General features: G+C 37.4%; 1 protein-coding gene across 16 annotated transcripts in view; it reads left to right on the forward strand.

The window, feature by feature from the left end:
- LOC126971349 (phosphatidylinositol 4-phosphate 5-kinase type-1 alpha) overlaps positions 1-18,138 on the forward strand; it is an 82,111-nt gene that overhangs the window by 44,613 nt on the left and 19,360 nt on the right. For 5 of the 16 annotated variants that reach the window (XM_050817617.1, XM_050817612.1, XM_050817615.1 and 2 more), the window contains 5 exons: positions 5,654-5,689; positions 6,660-6,893; positions 13,939-14,158; positions 15,082-15,176; positions 17,229-17,338. In XM_050817617.1, coding sequence (XP_050673574.1) covers positions 5,654-5,689; positions 6,660-6,893; positions 13,939-14,158; positions 15,082-15,176; positions 17,229-17,338 — 695 coding nt within the window. Of the gene's footprint in view, positions 1-148; positions 3,395-5,653; positions 5,690-6,450; positions 6,563-6,659; positions 6,894-13,938; positions 14,159-15,081; positions 15,177-17,228; positions 17,339-18,138 lie in introns of those variants that run through there. The other 11 variants (XM_050817608.1, XM_050817610.1, XM_050817609.1 and 8 more) reach the window with 5 other exon arrangements.

Raw genomic sequence — 18,138 nt, forward strand, 5'->3', positions numbered from 1 at the left:
TTCGCCGTGCATCAGAATATACGTCTCGCATGAAATAGATACGTCCCAGAGTGTCAGTGCAGATAGTGTTCGAAGACAGACGGCCGGCGCGAAATAAACTGAAATGTATGAAATATGGTCTTCGCGTTTAACACTGCGTTTTCTGCAGGACGCGTGTACACGGGGCGACCGATCAAAGATTACAACCCGGATTACTTGCGGCAGGCCAAATTGTCACCTAGGTCCTCAAGGAGATCTAGCCTGAGCGATTTCACCGATACAACCATTTCAACCTGGAACCAAAGACACCAGTTACCTACAGAATATCCGTCTGTACTCTCTGATAGACTGAAAATAATTGATAGACCCTTCCCTAGACGAATCGACTTTGAAACCGCGAATCTTGTTATTCGAGAACCTGGGACTTCTTACGATAATAATATGTACAAGGCTGTACAAGATAGAATGGAATCTCTGTCGGATCAATTAGCTAAAGTTTTAAGCACTGGTGCAGGTAGCTCGCATATTAATGGCAGTTTGGCCGATAGTGGCATTCAGACGGATAATACTAGTACTAGTGTACCGCAAATCTATGTAGCGGACGCTCAAACGGGGCCTGTTATTAAGATACTCAAAGACGCAGCAGTCGATACGAGAAACGAGAAAAATCTACAAGACATACCGTTCATCGATGACGACGATCTCGAGAAGTCGTGGAAACGAAGATCGAATATTCTCGAAAAACATAAAAGCATGTCAAATATTCCAGAGCGTATAGACGAAGCCAGTAGAGAGCATTCCGTCGAACGCTTAACCAGTAGCTTCAATAGATCGAAGTCGCCGACGTTCGTTGAGAAATTCAAAAAGTTCTTCGTTGATATTGGGTTGGTTAAGGCGGAGAGCGCACCGAACACGCGCGAGGGAGACGCCAATACCCTACCGAAAAGTCTTACGGCTAGTTACAGGGTAAGAAGCGAGATAACGACAACCAGCGAACCTAGAGAAGCGTCAACATTACCCAAAGATATGAGATTTCGTAAGGTCCTCTCCTCACAAACTGTGTACATAAGGACAGAATCTCCAAGGCTATCCCGAAAGCATGTTTCAGTAGTGAAACTGAACGGAGATGAGCATATTAAAGATTCCGAGTCAGAAAAGGAAATAAAAGAAGTGGTATACGTAGATAGTTTAGAAAAATCGGCAATTTATTCATCTAAGAACAGTGGTAGTACTATTATTATAGTCCCGCCTGCAGATTGAATTGCGAGATAAAATACCAGTATTGGTTTGAATAGGCGCTTCTGTGGTTTCTATGGTTTGACGTAAAAACAAAATGGGCGACGACCTTAATAAAAAATGGCGGGTCAGAGAGAAGTTATGAAACGGTGAAATTAAATAACTTTTTTGTTAACTCGTTTAGCCTACAACTAAACCCATTATGAAATAAATAATTATATCTTTTTTTAAAAATCTTTAAACTCGTAATCGATTTTACTCACTTGATGACATTGCGAGCTATATTATATTTTGTCGGCCATTTTGAATTTTACGTCAATATTATATTAACTAGAGAGATATCACAATTAACATATAGTTGTGTTGAATTTTTATGCCAAATATCCAACGCGGAATTTTGCCAATATTCTTGGAAGATAAATATAAATAAGTAGGGATCGTGCCTGTTATTGTAATCTTGTAGATGCTTAACTGTACGTGTATCGGTAGATTTTAGTTCAAAAATGGTGAAAGAAAAACCGACAAATTTACTAATACAAATAGTGAATTATATTAATAAACGAGTTATTTACTACTATTAATTTGTGCACAGGTATGTAGAAATCGACTTATTACGCTTTATAATGGTAGGAGGTTATTATGATATGACATTTGTGGTTCTTTTATGAGGTTCGTAGCAGTTTTTGGTGGTATTCTGTAAGTACTCGTCGTGAAGTTTTTTTTTGTTAATAAGAGATAACCCATGAAGTTATAAAAATGTCTTGTCAGTAATACAATTTGCCGTCAGGATTACTAAACTAGCTATTATTTAGCGGCCGAGCCCCAAAATAAAATGCGAATGTGTCAAGTTGTATGCTTGGTTTGATTAATGAATTTATAGCTTTCAAAAATATACTTAATTTTTTTATATTTAAACGAGATTTGTGCTTTCAATAGAGAGCTCTATGTTATAGGATATAAGGCCCACCCGTGAACAACAGTGTTGTTTTTGTTCAGTATGAATATGTTCTGTTTATATGTTATTTATTTATGTGCCGTTTGTTAATTGGTTCTATGTAACATAATAAAATACCTAAGTCTTGGTTTATGCTTTCGGTTTTTAAAAATATATAGTAAAGCTTTTATTTCAACGATTAAATATTGCATTTATCAATTAAATAAAATATAATTTGTAAACTAGAATTTTATTCATAAAGGCATGTTATATAATAATCTAGACAGAGAAGTATTAGAAAATGTGCGAAATAATTACGGAAATTAATATTACTACGCCGTTAAGCCTTCTCACATAGAACCAATTGATAGATGGCAGTAAATTGATTTATCCAGTGACATTCCGTATGACATTATGTGTGTTAATACATTATTACTTTAATTAATTCTCATAATCATCGCAATTACGAACGTCACAGTTCGTGTTTCATGAATTTTTCATTTAAAAATATACCCAATAGGTATCTCTATGTAGTGTAATTTCTGTTTTCTCTCCTCTGTCTCCATTTTGCATTAAACTTTCTTGTCCACCTCTTTTATAGGTACTTCTACGTATAATAAAAAAAATCTGGTTCTAATCATCTCCAGCCAAGTTAGACGCTTGTCAATATCAATCACATGTATTTTATATAACTATTAATATTTTATTAATTTATTTTTGTTTTTGTAAATGGATGAATTAAAATGAATATTGGTCAAAGAAATATACAAAGTATCATTAGATTGTTGAAGGAACTGTAGGTTGTGATCTAAGTTCTAATAATAATGTAATGATAAGCCTGTTCGTGGTATGAGTGAATATTTAATAAATGGCTTCTGTCAGGAGAAAGTAAAGCTCTCAAATGTGAATGTTTTATGTCTCTTGCTGGCACGAATATCAAGAGTAAAGAACGCATATATTTTGATGTATTCGGTGGAGTTGGTGGAAATGATTATATGAAAAAATACTATATTGTGTTCATAATAATGAAAAAATCATGGTCACCCTATGTTAAGTTCGGGACATAATAAAAACACAAAGTAATTATTGTTGTATTTTTCGGGTTTTTGTTTCTGGAAAATAGTAGGGTTTGAACGTTAATAAAATTGTATATAATTTCTTTTTTTATTATATTTATTATGTTATTTATTTAAATAATAAGACGGAACTGTAATTGAAATTGGAATATATGAGATTTTATATAAACTGGTGTTTATTAATTATTTTGACCATAAATGGGAAATAATCGTGGTATTGTACTACAGATATACAGGTCTTAAACCATACCTTCTGGGAAAGTACCTACTCCTTACAGTCATAACTACTTCTTTCAGTTTTGAGTATTTGTAATTGTAATCTATTCGCACAGATAAAATTTGTTTTTAATTTTGTCTTCGGTGTAGTATAAGGCACTATGTGTCACTTTCTACCATTTGCCCTTTTACTTGTGGGAGTTTTAATTTTATTATAGATATGCTTCTTAGATAATTTATACGTCTAGATAGAGTCTCTTGCTGTTGAACAATCGATAAAAACAGGCCAGGTTTAATACTTGTGTGCGTGACAAGCTACGTCTTACACTCGCAATTTGTATGACATTTTGTGTTAGTGTGCGTGGATTGCTCTGAATAGCGGTTAACTCTAAACTCATTTTTTTTCGACGATTTCACAACTGTGATAGTGATAGTCTATCTAGACGTATTAATGATCAAATAGATGCTTATGTATTTGATGTGTGAGTTTCAATTCATAGCTTTTAAACGCATCACTTCTCTGTCTTCTGAATGTCTCTAATTCACATACTAACATAATATTATGTACTACGTGGTTTCACTGTCAATGAGCATATTGTGTTGCATTGCATTGCACTGCATTATTTGTAGTCTTTTTTAGACATAGTTTTCGGATAGCAAGCACATACGTTGTGCACTGAATGCAACTTCTCATTGCTCGTACTGCCTATTGTAAGCCTATTCTCGGCCATCGATAGTTTAAAATCGAAAATATGAAACCACAAAGGAGTCCCAATGTCAATGACTACAGCGTGTCATTCCATGAGCGTGATATGAACGTATCAGACAAAAACATATATCTCATACCCTTCAATACAAATGACTCACAATTAGCCCACTCAAATGATCCGTCACTGACTCGCTGGTCATCACGTACTATGCATGGAGCACCAGTAATTGTTTGCGATATTTTGTTGATGCCAATCTTTCCCTAGAAGCATACGAAGTTGCCGAAGCGGTGCGCCGGCGGCGATCGGCATACCAGTTATAGCCTTTCTAAGCCCGTTTATTATAGCATAAGTACAGATAACGCGTGAGTTGAATGCTGAGTTCGGGAATGCTATAGTGCTGTGACCTAATATTTATAGTCGATGACCATAAGAATGAGTGTGTCGATTTTAAACAATACTTTAAGTTTACTATATTACAGTTGGTTAAAATGATGAAATATTTATTTTAGATTCTACTTAGTCATCATTTAAACCTACTAAAAAATTATAAAAATTTGTTTTGCCTTTCTTCAACACACATTCAAAATATTTTTCGCCATGGGGGGAATGCTCCCGCTCTTTACTCCGACTGCATTTAACTCGCGCGATAACTGTAGATATAGGATATTATTTTCTCAATAAAATATTCACTCGCTCTTTCTGACGCGTCTTTTCACGCAGTAGACCTTCAACTGAGAGAACGGGAACGTATTTGATACCTGTATGTATGCAACGATCACTAAAATCGTTAAGCTTATACGTCATAGCACTGTATAGTGGGACAGTTGTTTAAAAGTCTGTCAAGAGTCTGCCCTTTATACGAATAATTCTTATGTCGAATATATAAAAACGTATTCATGGTCACCCTATGCAAGGTCATTGACCAGACAGCTGTACACATATACAGGGTCGCACGTTTTACAAGAGAACTTAAAACGTGGATAAGTATAAATTAGTTCGTTGGGACTGATTTATGTGGACTCAGAACGGTAAAGATTGTACATACAGTAAACGTGGTGTGGACAATTACTATAAACTTAATGTATTAACATTACCAACTGTATTTTCGTAGAACAATCTATATATCATAGGTATACGAGATTTCCACCTATGTATTGACTCACCAAGATATCTATGCAACCATAAGGCGTAGAGGCTTAAAATTTGGTAGGAATATTCCTTTCGAATTTTACGAAATTCCACCCGTAAGAAATTTTTTAATATGAACAGAGCAACGTCTGTCGGGTCAGCTAGTTATGATATATTCAGTTATTTCTAAGACTCTGGCACAATATGTTATGCATCGTTGATACAAGAACAGTAAAAGTTATCTTCTAAGTATAAATGCATGTATTTTCTAATTAGTACATTAAGTAATCCATAATATGAATACGGTTTGCCTTTGAAAGACTTTGGTTTGGACTTTAATAAAGACAATTATTTTACACGCTTACCATGGATAGGTGCAGCTAGTTCGAGTGGAGTCACGGCCAAAGCAGGTGAGACTTTTTAAATAACATACCAAAAATATATTTTCAAAATAAAAAAAAAATACAAATTCCTAAAATTTTTGTAGGAATTCTGAATGAAGTTAGTCAGATAAGGCGTTATTTCATTAAAATGATGTAAATAATAAAGTATCTGATAGATAAGAGTTAATACACATTTATTTGCTGCTTTTTTGCTTAAAATGTAGTTGTTTATATTGAGGATTCCATGTAAAAGTGCTTAGAATTCTTTTTTATGTTGAAACTAAATAACAAACAGTACAAATGGAGTGGTCCGTATAATTATTTAAGAGCTCAATTTGCGAAGTTACAAACAACATACTTCTGCATGAGATATTAACTGTTAATTTGTATTATTCGTTTGTTCCTTAATTAAACTATGTGTGATTGGAAGTGATTCCTATGACTCCTGAAAACTACATCGAACTAAATTCTGTTTGGCAAAACTGACTTTTATTCCTATTTTTGATATTGATTTGTATAAATACCACAAGAGGGCACTATTCAATGTGTACGTTATGAGGGCGATATATTTGAGATATTATAAAACAAAAATGTTTTCAGGAATAATAAATGTTAACATAAAAACTTATCATCTTAAATTATTTTTTCCATGCTGCTGTCGACCAATCGGATCTATTTTTACTATTGGGTATACTTTTGCTTCATCTTATCCTATCTATGCTATTTTTACATTTATATCTCACATCTTACACGCACCAATAATAAATACGAAACGTTAACTGGTCAAGCTCAAACTAAAAAATATAAATTTAAACACGCCATTTTGGATATCTAACTATTTATCGCCAAAATTAATCTCTATGCTTCCATTTCTATTGATTATTATATTTAATCTTTATGATTACTATTTCCGTGCCATATATGTTAACTATTTACATTTATTTTTACATTATTAATAAATATTTACGAAATTCGTGAGTGTTTTCTTACCCTTTAGTGTCGTTATCTGATGTCTCAGCGATAATAACTCCCACTTCAGTAACTACACCGGTGTCGACTTCTGCTAAAGTGACCCAAGTGGCTTCAAAAACGACGGTTTCGCCTGAATCCGATGTAGCATTTCCAGCTGTTCTGAAAGGATCTCAGAAACAGAGAGTACCTCCGCCAGTTCCGCCGCGAGGATCGCCAAATCCAAAGCGTGGAGGCCATTTGCAGACCAGCGAAATGAAAGGTGAATACAGCAACGTATATATTTCAAATAACGACATCCCTTTTACAAGTAGTGATAAAGACTTTGGTATTTATGGGCATGAGTACAAATCTAAGGAACGTATTGCATGTCGTGTTTCTTCTTTTTCTGATGATTCATCTAATTTTAAATTGGATGCGCCACTTCAACATAAATACAAAGAAGAAGATGGACAGACTAATAGATCAATGACAGGTGCAAAAGGTCTCTTTGCGCAATCTAATATGATGGCCAATTTTGATATTCATGAAGTTATGGCACAGCATTTAGAGTCTGGTGACTATGACGGTGATTCATTTACGGATTCAAGTAGTGATGACATCATCGTCGAAGAGATGAAAGATAACATACATTTCGACGAAGTAGAAGACAAGCCTGCAACTACTATTAAAACAGGTAGAAGTCCGTATCAGTTCCTTAAAAACGTCGGCAGCAAGGCTGTTAATAGATTCTCCAAAAAATCGAATGTACAATCGGTAGAGGTTGAAATGCACGAAGAGCTCGAACACAATGTTTCGAAAATGAAAAAGTCTCCTCGTATTGAAAAAGATTTGAATGAGGCTTCAACTGAAAAAGAAAAGTCAACGAAACAAAGTATAATATCAAGCTTCTCAAAGTTTGCTTTTTCGATAAAAGACAAGCAAAAATCAAAGCCGAAAATAGAAATAAAAACATACGATGAAGAACATGGTGGAAATAAAAATTTTAATGATCGAGCAGTATGTCGCGTGAATGCTAAAAGAAAAATTGATTTATATCAAAAGAAAATACGTAAATCGTATTCTGACTCCGAATCCAGTTCCCTTTCATCTGTGCCTGAAAGAGAGAAAACGGTTGAATCTCAAGAAAATGTTAGGGAAAAGAAGAAAGTTTTCGAAACAACAAAGAAACCAGCAAATGTAAAAAGGCAAGCACCTCGACCGCCAACACAAGTTCCCACTAAAGCTGTTGTCGGAAATGTTAGCGACAAGATAAGGAAATTCTCAGTGACAGTTGTGCCTGAAACAAAACTACCCACAATGTCGTTTAATGAAGCTAAAAGAAACAGCTTTAGAAGACTTTCCGATAAAAAAATATTCAGAATGAAGAAAGATATCGAAATTGTCCTCTAGATGGCACTCGATATATTTTGAAATATAATTGGCTCAAAAAATTTAAAGTTAATGCATGTTTTCGAATTTAAAATTTATTTACTCTTTGTATTGTAACTGTGTTCATTACGTTAAGTATTGTAGGTATAAGTATGTGTTCGATCTTAAGCATGATTAAATATGATTTCATGGCCTTCTTTTATTATTTTTTTATTCTCGTAGTATCATATCATTGTTTTTAATAATTTATACCATATCGCTATTTTTATAAATTGCACAATTTTTTTCTTTAGAATGTGCTAAGATAAACGAGTTTTTCTGTAGTACGTTCATTTAGTAAATTACCTTTTGTTTTAGTGTAGCGTCTTAAGGATTTCCTTGATTAAGTTTTTAGAAAAGTATTCTTCATATTAATCTGTAATTGTTTATTATTATTATCTACATGTTGTAATTAGGTATTTGTATATTTTCAACTCTTAGAAATTTGGTGTCGTGCATGTTCGACGTCATCTTGTATATTGATCACATTTACAGAAATAAGGGAGATTTTTACAGCTAACTAAAGTTAGTAAATATATTTAATAACTAATTATAATAAAGTAACCTGCAAACATACTTCATAGCCAATAACATAATGATGACGTCGGCAGAGGCCTTAGAGGCTAAAAGAGTTAAGAAAATAAATAAAAAATAATAAGCAAATATGGTTGTAAAACCATATTATTATTTCAACATATTTATAGCACATTCTCGGCACAACGCATGAACACGCAATTTATTGGTTGGTGTAAAGTGTGCGTGAAGCTGAAAAAACGCTCATTGGCCCGTCATCTATTAGATTAACACAAAAGTCATTTGTCTAATTTATATATTATATGTCGCAGGCACTTTTTAGTTTCCTCATTTTACAAACGGTGTCGTCCGTTTAGAAACGCTCGCAGTTATTAAATATGTCAAAGGTAAAATGTAAATGGTCCATTCACTTTATAAAATGCCACAACATTAGATAGACAATTCAAACGCCGTTTATAAAATGCCTCGTCAAATTGTAGTTTTTAGTTCGATTTCTTAACACGCGCGTCGCTACTAATCAAAAGAAGAAAAAATGTATCACTGGATCAGTGGGTATGTAACACAAAAAATATTGAAACAGTCCAAATTCTACGTTTGCAAAGGACTTCCCAGAAATATACGGCAACTTAAAAGATCTGTTTAGCAGTCTTAATTTGTGTTTGGGACCTACTAGTCACCCTAAAATTACAATTATCAATATCGAAAATATAGCAATTGAACGAGTTGTCAATTTGCTCAAGGCATATTTCATACCAGCGAGCGTTTGTAAACAGACGAAGCCATTTGTAAAACGCCAAAGTATACGATTTGCCTGCGATATATTTTAACTGTCATTTCGCCCACTTATATCTATCTATCTCACGAGTCGTGCCAGGTACTGTATTATAAGCCTGCATGAAAGGCACTGGTATTAATCGCAAAGCTGAAATCTGAAGCTTTTCTCTTGAATTATTTGGGGGAATAATAGTCTGCTAACTTAAAGCATTGCTAATTCTCACTCTGTCTTCTTCTATTGACCTAAGTCAGAATGAGAATAAACAATCCTAAGCGGCTGTTTGAAGTTAGCGGACCATTATGAATAATGGGGTTAGTCTCAATCTGTCTTATGTAAAGTTACTCCAAGTTTGAAATTACTTCTCCCTCTCATGTAAGTCTGTAGTGACAAAGGTAAGATAAAGACAAAATGGTTTAAATTTGGAGTAAATTTACTCGCGTTTATTATTAACACAGCTTATGTCTTCGGATTTCATGACCTCTATTGCACTACTAACATATACTCGTATGTAACCGCCTTGCGTTAAAACAAGCACGGTACATATACACATATTAATTAAGTTTGATACTTGAAGTATGCTATACCTAGACCAGACGTCTCTAAGTCCATATAAGTAGGTGCGAGGATATATTACCTACAAGAAAAATATAATTAGATATTAACTTAACATTCATCATAAACGTTTTATTGAATGAACCGGTTCAGAACGCTTTTTCTATCGTCGAGTCATTTGCCTTTGTTGGTTGGTTTAGCTTTAAGCAGGTATAGCTCGTTTTGACTCTAACGACGTTATAACGTTTTTCAAAGAAGTCCTTCATCGTTTACACTCCGAACAAAATAGTAGATAAAAACCGATTTTAACCTCTAATAAACTTTGAAAGTAAAAGCGGTTTGATTTGAGCCTTTCGTTTGATTGGTGATTTCTGAATTGTCTGCGTAGACCATACCTATCGTCACTAAAATGGCGGACAATCTCAACACGCAGGATCCAACAACATTTATGTATATTATTATAAAAACTAGCTAATAACAGCGACTTCGTATGCGTAAACACATGACTGAGAACCTATTGCTTATAAAAATCGTTGTTTCTTAAAATTTCAATAACATATTAAATGAAGATATCTGAATATATCTTTAGGTAAGGGCCAAGTGTCTAAGGAATAAAACTTAAAAAGACAATGAAATCTATCCAGTCGTATCCGTGATGCGCGCAAGAATGCAAACCAATTTTATTAAATTTATATAGATATCAATCATTTGACATTCAGGCATTATGAGTATCAGCTCTACGGCCTGTTTAAAGTCTTTCTTCTACAAGTGATGTACGTACAATATTATTACATTGCTTGTAAACTTAGATTGGTTTCTTAAAGCAGACTCGGTTATTTATATATTTATGTATATGTATGTTTATAATTAAGTATGTTGTAAGCTGCACTTTCGCATAACGCACACATATAAACGAATCACGCTGATTGGCTTATTGCTAATATTTTAGTTTTAGCATTGGGACAAATTCAAATATTTTATTCGAAATGGGATTTAAAATCAATTATTGAACATTAAAACCTTTATTAAACCATTAATGCCGTCCTTATTAGATCTTCTGCTGACTACACATCCCGATGGTTACCAGGCCTTTGTCGACGCCCCTCTCGGAACGTCCGACCATTGCCTGGTCAGGAGTGTAGTGCCTATCCGACGCCAACGTCGCAGACCACCAGCGACCCGCCGCGTTTGGCACTACAAGTCAGCAGATTGGGATAGGATGCGTTCCTTTTATGCATCCTACCCTTGGGGCAAGGTTTGTTTCCCTTCGGATGATCCTAGTGCCTGCGCCGTTGCAGTAACCGATGTGATACTGCAGGGCATGGATATTTTTATACCAAGCTCTGTAGTACCGATCGGTGGCAGATCACAGCCCTGGTTCGATGCGTCAGTTAAAACAGCATCTGACTGCAAAAAACAGGCGTATCGAACTTGGGTTGCGGCGCTGGGCACAAAGGATCCGAACTGCAAAGTTCTTAAGAGGAAATATAACCGTGCCTCCAGATTTTTTAAGCAGCAAATCGCCCGTGCGAAGTCTAAGCACGTCGTCTAAATCGGCGAGCAGCTTTCTAGTTACCCGACCGGAAAACGCAAGTTCTGGTCGTTGTCGAAAGCTGCTCTTGGTAACTTCAACCAGCCGTGCATGCCGCCGTTGCACATGAGGAATGACACCCTGGACCATACGGCAAAAGAGAAAGCCGAGCTCCTGTGCGCTCTTTTCGCCTCCAACTCGACTCTTGACGACAACGGAAAAACACCGCCGACCATCCCGCGATGTCAGAGCTCTATGCCTGACACCGCGGGTTACAGATACAGTTCAGACAGAAAACTGTTAGGCGAGCTCTGTTTTCGGCCAGAATGACATTTCTCCAATCGTGCTTAGAACGTGTGCCCCTGAGTTGACGCCGGTGCTAACGCGTTTATTCCGGCACTCTTATTCCAAAGGCGTAGTCCCTGACTCATGGAAGTCATCCCTTGTCCATCCGATCCAAAAAAAAGGAGACAGTTCGGATCCGGCGAACTACAGGCCTATTGCTATCACCTCCCTGCTCTCTAAAATCATGGAGAGCATAATTAGCCGCCAGCTTTTAGTATACCTAGAGGGTCACCAGTTGATCAACGACCGACAGTACGGCTTTCGACATGGACGGTCGGCAGGTGATCTTCTGGTATACCTAACACATAGATGGGCGGCGGCTATTGAAAGCAAGGGGGAAGGCCTGGCAGTTAGCCTGGATATAGCGAAGGCCTTTGATCGTGTATGGCATAAGGCGCTCCTCTCTAAACTTCCATCATTTGGGCTTCCCGAGAGCTTGTGCAAGTGGACCTCCAGCTTCCTCACTGGGCGCAGCATACAGGTCGTTGTCGACGGACATTGCTCGAACCCGAAGCCCGTGAATGTTGGAGTGCCCCAAGGCTGTGTGCTATCTCCTACGCTGTTTCTTCTGCATATCAATGATATGTTGGACACCTCCAACATACATTGCTATTCGGACGACAGCACTGGTGATGCCGTATACACGGGCCATGCAGGTCTCTGTCGGGAAATCTTCGACCAGTGCCGGGAGAAACTTGAGTCTTCTATCGAGTCCTCTCTCGAGAAGGTCGCGGAATGGGGTAAATTGAACCTTGTCCAATTTAACCCCCAGAAGACTCAAGTTTGCGCGTTTACCACTAAAAAAACCCCATTTGTCGTTGATACTCCGCTCCGCTCTTCGAGAATACTTCTCTTAAAGCCGCGCCTAGTATCGGAATACTGGATCTCGAAATCTCGAGCGATTGCCAATTCCGTGGCCATCTGGAGGGCAAAGCCAAATTGGCTTCGAAGAAGCTGGCATCAATAGAGCACGGCAATACTTCAAGCCGGCCCACATTCTAGCGCTCTACAAAGCGCAGGTCCGGCCACAATACATGGAGTATTGCTGTCATCTCTGGTCTGGCGCACCCCAGTATCTGCTCGATCCATTTGACCGCGTACAACGTAGAGCAGCTCGAATTGTCGGGGACTCAGTGCTCTGGGAACGGCTGGATCTCTTGGCGTTGCGTAGAGACGTCGCTTTATTGTGTGTCTTCTACCGCATTTATCACGGGGAGTGTTCCGAAGAGCTGTTTAACCTGATTCCTGCCGCCGAATTCCACCTTCGCACGACACCCCACAAGTTAGGATTTCATCCCCACCATCTGGATGTGTGGCGGTCCTCCACAGTGCGGTTTTCAAGGAGCTTTCTTGTAGTACGAGGGTTTCTCCCTCGTACTACAAGAAAGCTATGGAATGAGCTTCCTTGTGCGGTGTTTCCGGGACAATACGACATGGGTGCCTTCAAAAAAAGCGCGTACACCTTCCTTAAAGGCCGGCAACGCTCTTGTGATTCCTCTGGTGTTGCAAGAGAATGTGGGCGGCGGTGATCACTTAACACCAGGTGACCCGTACGCTCGTTTGTCCTCCTATTCCATAAAAAAAAAACAATGCGAAATAGTATGCCTCAGACCTAAGAATAACGGCGGATGAAACACAGTCTTCAAGTGTCAGACAATCCAGTGTTTGCAAACGTTACGTCATCCTAAGACCGGAGTGAAAGTAGAAATCAAATAAAATTTCCAAAAAAATGACAAAAGTAGGATGTGAAATGAATTTTTCAATTTAATATAGAAATTGACCGCTAGATGCTTTGATTAGCTAAATATTAGACTCAGAATATACTTGCGTAAAAACTTCCTGACAGCGCGATGATGCGTGACCAATTTTGATTTGTCAATGTGTACGTCAGCTAGTCGTTTAGTAATGAAAATACTAAGGAGCTAATGCCAAGCGTGGCTGACTGTTTACGACTTGTCAATCAAAATCAGTTACATTAACAATAGATTCGCTAACCTTCTCTATCTTGCTGTATCTCCGTTAGAGGAGCTTCTTTCTCGCACGCATTCTATGTGTATACGCTAGTATATTTTAAGTCTAACATAGCACATTATTGTAAAATATCTCCCTCATTTCTATGTTCTGTCAGTAGTAGCTAAGTAATGCTAGTTTCCCCACCAGCTGCCGCGCCCATGTCCTGTTGCTCTACTCCGCCACCTCCGTTCGAGGAGACACAGCCAACGCGCACGAGCAGAACCAACTCCTCGTCGACGACATCATCAAGCGCTTCTGGCAGAAGACGCGGGGCATCGAGTGCAGCCAGCGTAATGACTACTTCGTCAGCTTCATCGTTGGCACTCACTCCTGCAGCCTTGAGCAGTGCTAGGAGTCACGAAGCGAGGTAAGTCATGCTTTAGAGGGTTCGTGTATTATACCGGAAGAGTTATTAATATAGGATTATAGTTTAATCGAAACATTTAATTTGCATTTAAATAATAATGAATCATCATTTTATCTTTAGTAAGAAGCAATTTTGCATTTAATTTCGACTTAAAAGATAGACTTATTAACTCCTTATTTATTAATTGAAACCAAAAAGAGGTATATCACTGTTAATGATAAAATAGAGAATAGACCGACATTACAAACTATTTCTGTAAAGTCCGCGTCAACCATCTTTTGCGGAGTATATGTGCGTGGCGTCCATGACGTGATCAAAATTAACCAATCACATCGCTTCCCGCCAAAAACATTACGATAGAACTGTTAAAGAACGATTAAGTTCTATTCATCTGCGTGCGTGTTGAGAATGTGGGCGGCGATGATCACTGAACACCAGGTGACTCGTACGCTCTTTTGTCCTATTCCATAAAAATAACGCTAGCATATCTTTAATCGAAACTGTTATGGGCAAATGAGAGTAGGGTATTGAATCTTATTACAAGGACCATTGCACAGGCTAGGCTCTGTCCTCCCATGCATCACACTGCGGCTTTCAGGGGAAGTTTCAAGTACAATGCCACAAATACTGAAATAATCTACCACTGCCGCTACGGGGTTTACATTCAGGCTGCAATTTTCGATAAAGATTTTTACGGCATTAATAAATAGATAAACTGTGACAGCTGTGAACACGTCGAAAAATAAAAGCGGTGAACTGTCAACCTCTGCTTTAAGCAACGCACGCACACTAAAAGAGAGTGACTCACGTAGGTATCGCTAGTGTAAGGAATAAGACGTAACTGTCATGCACACTAAAGTAATGCCTGTTGACATGCGTTGCCTATCGGTAATGAGTAAGTAATCAATCTCATTTTTTTTCAGTGTATGTTGGACGCCACCAGCGTCTGTCGAAGGCTCTACTCCAACATGGACAGAAGGCACGCCCAGTTTTACTGAGTCTAGCAGTAGTGAACAAGGTCAGTATAGTTATACTAAAAGTAAAAGGGACAAGAAAGGGATTTCTTATTGTGAGTGATCATTTCTACCAGTGGGAGGTTCCTTTGCACAGGAGGCTGGATTATGGGTACCACAACGGCGCCTATTTCTGCTTGAAGCAATAATGTGTAAGCATTATTGTGTTTCGGTCTGATGGGCGCCGTAGCTAGTGAAATTACTGGGCAAATGTGACTTAACATCTTATGTCGCTGGGTGACGACCGAAAATGTAGTGCCGCTCAGAATTTTTTGATTTTTCAAGAATCCTGAGCAACACTGCATTCAAATGGGCCGGGCGTATCAATTACCATCAGCTGAACGTACTGCTCGTCTCGTCCCATATTTTCATAAAAAAATATACGGTTTATACCGTTCATTATCATTTATCAGCAAACTACGTTTCGTTCACAAAGCCTTTACTTTACTTCACAGCTATAATAGATTATGTAATAAGAGCGTGGTGTTCCCGCGCGTGCCTAACGCCCGCCTCGCTTGATAGTTCTTCCCTGACTGTCTGCTCCATAGATAATACACTATATACTAGAGATAGATGTGCAACTCATGTTTTTATTTTGTAAAATCAGTGTACCCAGGCCAAGAGATGGCGCTGCGTTATTTTTACTTTCTTAGCGTCCGTTGCTAGATGGCGCTAATTATGTTTATAGTTTTTACTATTGTTGTTGACCGTATTAAATGCATATTGATGTTTGTTATGTGTGGGTGGAAATTATTATTCGTTTATTAAGTTCAGCAGTCACCTTTAAATAAGGAGAGCCATTCAATGATTAGACCACGATACTCAAGTCTTTAATAAGTAAGTTAAGTGAGTTTTTTGCTATCACTAGCGCCACCTATCATGTATGTTAAATTATCGCCATCGTGGTGAAGTTGCAGCGTACCTAATGTAATAGGTGGCAGCACTTTCAATGCAAGTTTTTTTCATGTGCCCATGTAGGGAAGTTGCACCCCCCTGGTTCTTTAGTTCATTAACAATCCTACGGATCCTTCGTATTAGTAATCTGTGCTACGGATCCATTTTCGAATTCCAATACTGCTATGTACTTCGCAAACTAAATTATTAACGAAACGACGATGAAGAAGAAGAACTATAGTTTTAGTTTGCATCTGGGGAAGTAAACTTCCGGAAAAGCCGGATCGGGCGAACAATCAGTATCAGATTCGAGAAAAGAACTAACGAACTAGATGACCGCTCCCAGTGGCGATCTATTTCTCGCACCGAATGCCAATTACACCCGAGCCAAGACGAGTACCGAAACATCTCCGTACTCGCTCTTGACTACGACATATATACATATTTGAAAGAAAGAAAGAAAATTTTTATTTGTGACTAAGTATAGTATAACTAAAAACAAAAACTTACAAAGTTTATCGTCAACAAAATTATGCAATATTATTTTTATAATTAGTCACAAAGTGGTCCCAACTCAGTATGTTTGCTGGTTTGAAAACCAGCGCTGGTCTTCCGTTGGCCCATTTGGTAACTTCGCCTTAAAGATAAATAAAATAAAATAATAACTGACTATAGTAACCTATAATTATTCAAAAACAAAAACAAATAAAAAAATAAAATAGTGAAATAATTAAACAAATAAATAGAAACTTACACGTAATTTATTTAATATAATAATAATAATAAAAGCCTTTATTAACAATCTATAAATAAGTGCAGTTACATTTCTAATCTTAAATCTACTATTTTAATTTGATTATATAAAAGTACATACATATGTAATAATTTACTATATTAGACACCGGTTTCTAGATTGTTTTGCTTTTCAGCATAGGCCTCCCCAAGTTTTCTCCACAAAGATCTATCGCTTGCTGTCCTCATCCAAGTCGGACCTTTAGAATATCATCTTCCCATCTTCGATGCTGTCTTCCTTTATTTCTGGTATTATATCTTGGACACCATTCTGTCACTTCTTTAGTCCATTTCAGTTGTTGGATATGATATTTTATATCTATGACATTTAACATATAGTTAACTAATTATGTTTGTTGTGAATGTTTCAGGTTATCCTTTAACTCCAGGCCGCGGTCCTACGCCCAATGAGGGGCGTAGATCTCCCCGCCCCGCGCCTCCACCCCGCGTGACACCCATCAACAGTCTGACCACCGAAGTGGTAAGATCTATGCTTGGCTCCTAACACCGCTTGCTTTTAATTGCTTGGTACACAGCACACTGCTGATTGGTTAAGGAAATTGCTCTTCTGGTAACATTTAATTTTACTGCTTAAGGGCTATATACGTTTTTTAATTCATTTAACCGAATTCGATAAAGAAAGAGGCATTCAATACGACTCGATAACTCAATGAACCGGATGTGAATTTCTGACCTTCAAGAGCGTTGTTGCTCTGGGATGGAATTGAGATGTGGGCGTTAGTAGAATCCATTTGAAATGAAAAACGCGAAATATCGGAACACAAACGACCACAGTCAACGTCAATTTAACTACAATTTTGACAGTTTTTCTATGGGTTGTGGAAGGGTTACCGTGTTGTTACTATGGCTTCACTGTCGGCCCGTCAATCTGCCAGCGATATATATTTAATAAAACCCAATAGTATGGCCGCTATAAAAAATAAAACCAAAGGATTTTGATGAATTCCATATTTATAACTTTTTACATATTTTTATATGTCCGACTTTCGGCTTGTTTTAAAAACTATCGAAAACGTATATATTGTTCTATTTTATGCGATGTTAAGGAAGGCTTCGTGTGCCATTTCTAATTTTGCGACTAATCAACACCGCGACGATTCTATAAGTTGGCATAGACAAAATGGATTCTGGCATTCTGTGACGGTCTTATATTATTTTCTAATAATATATTGTGTAACGCAAAAAATCCGGCTTAGCATGGATAAAGTGACCGTTCTTTTTTCTTACTCCATCTTATAATTGACAGACTGCATGTTAATA

Source organism: Leptidea sinapis, chromosome 23, assembly GCF_905404315.1.
Source record: "Leptidea sinapis chromosome 23, ilLepSina1.1, whole genome shotgun sequence".
Lineage (NCBI taxonomy): Eukaryota > Metazoa > Arthropoda > Insecta > Lepidoptera > Pieridae > Leptidea > Leptidea sinapis.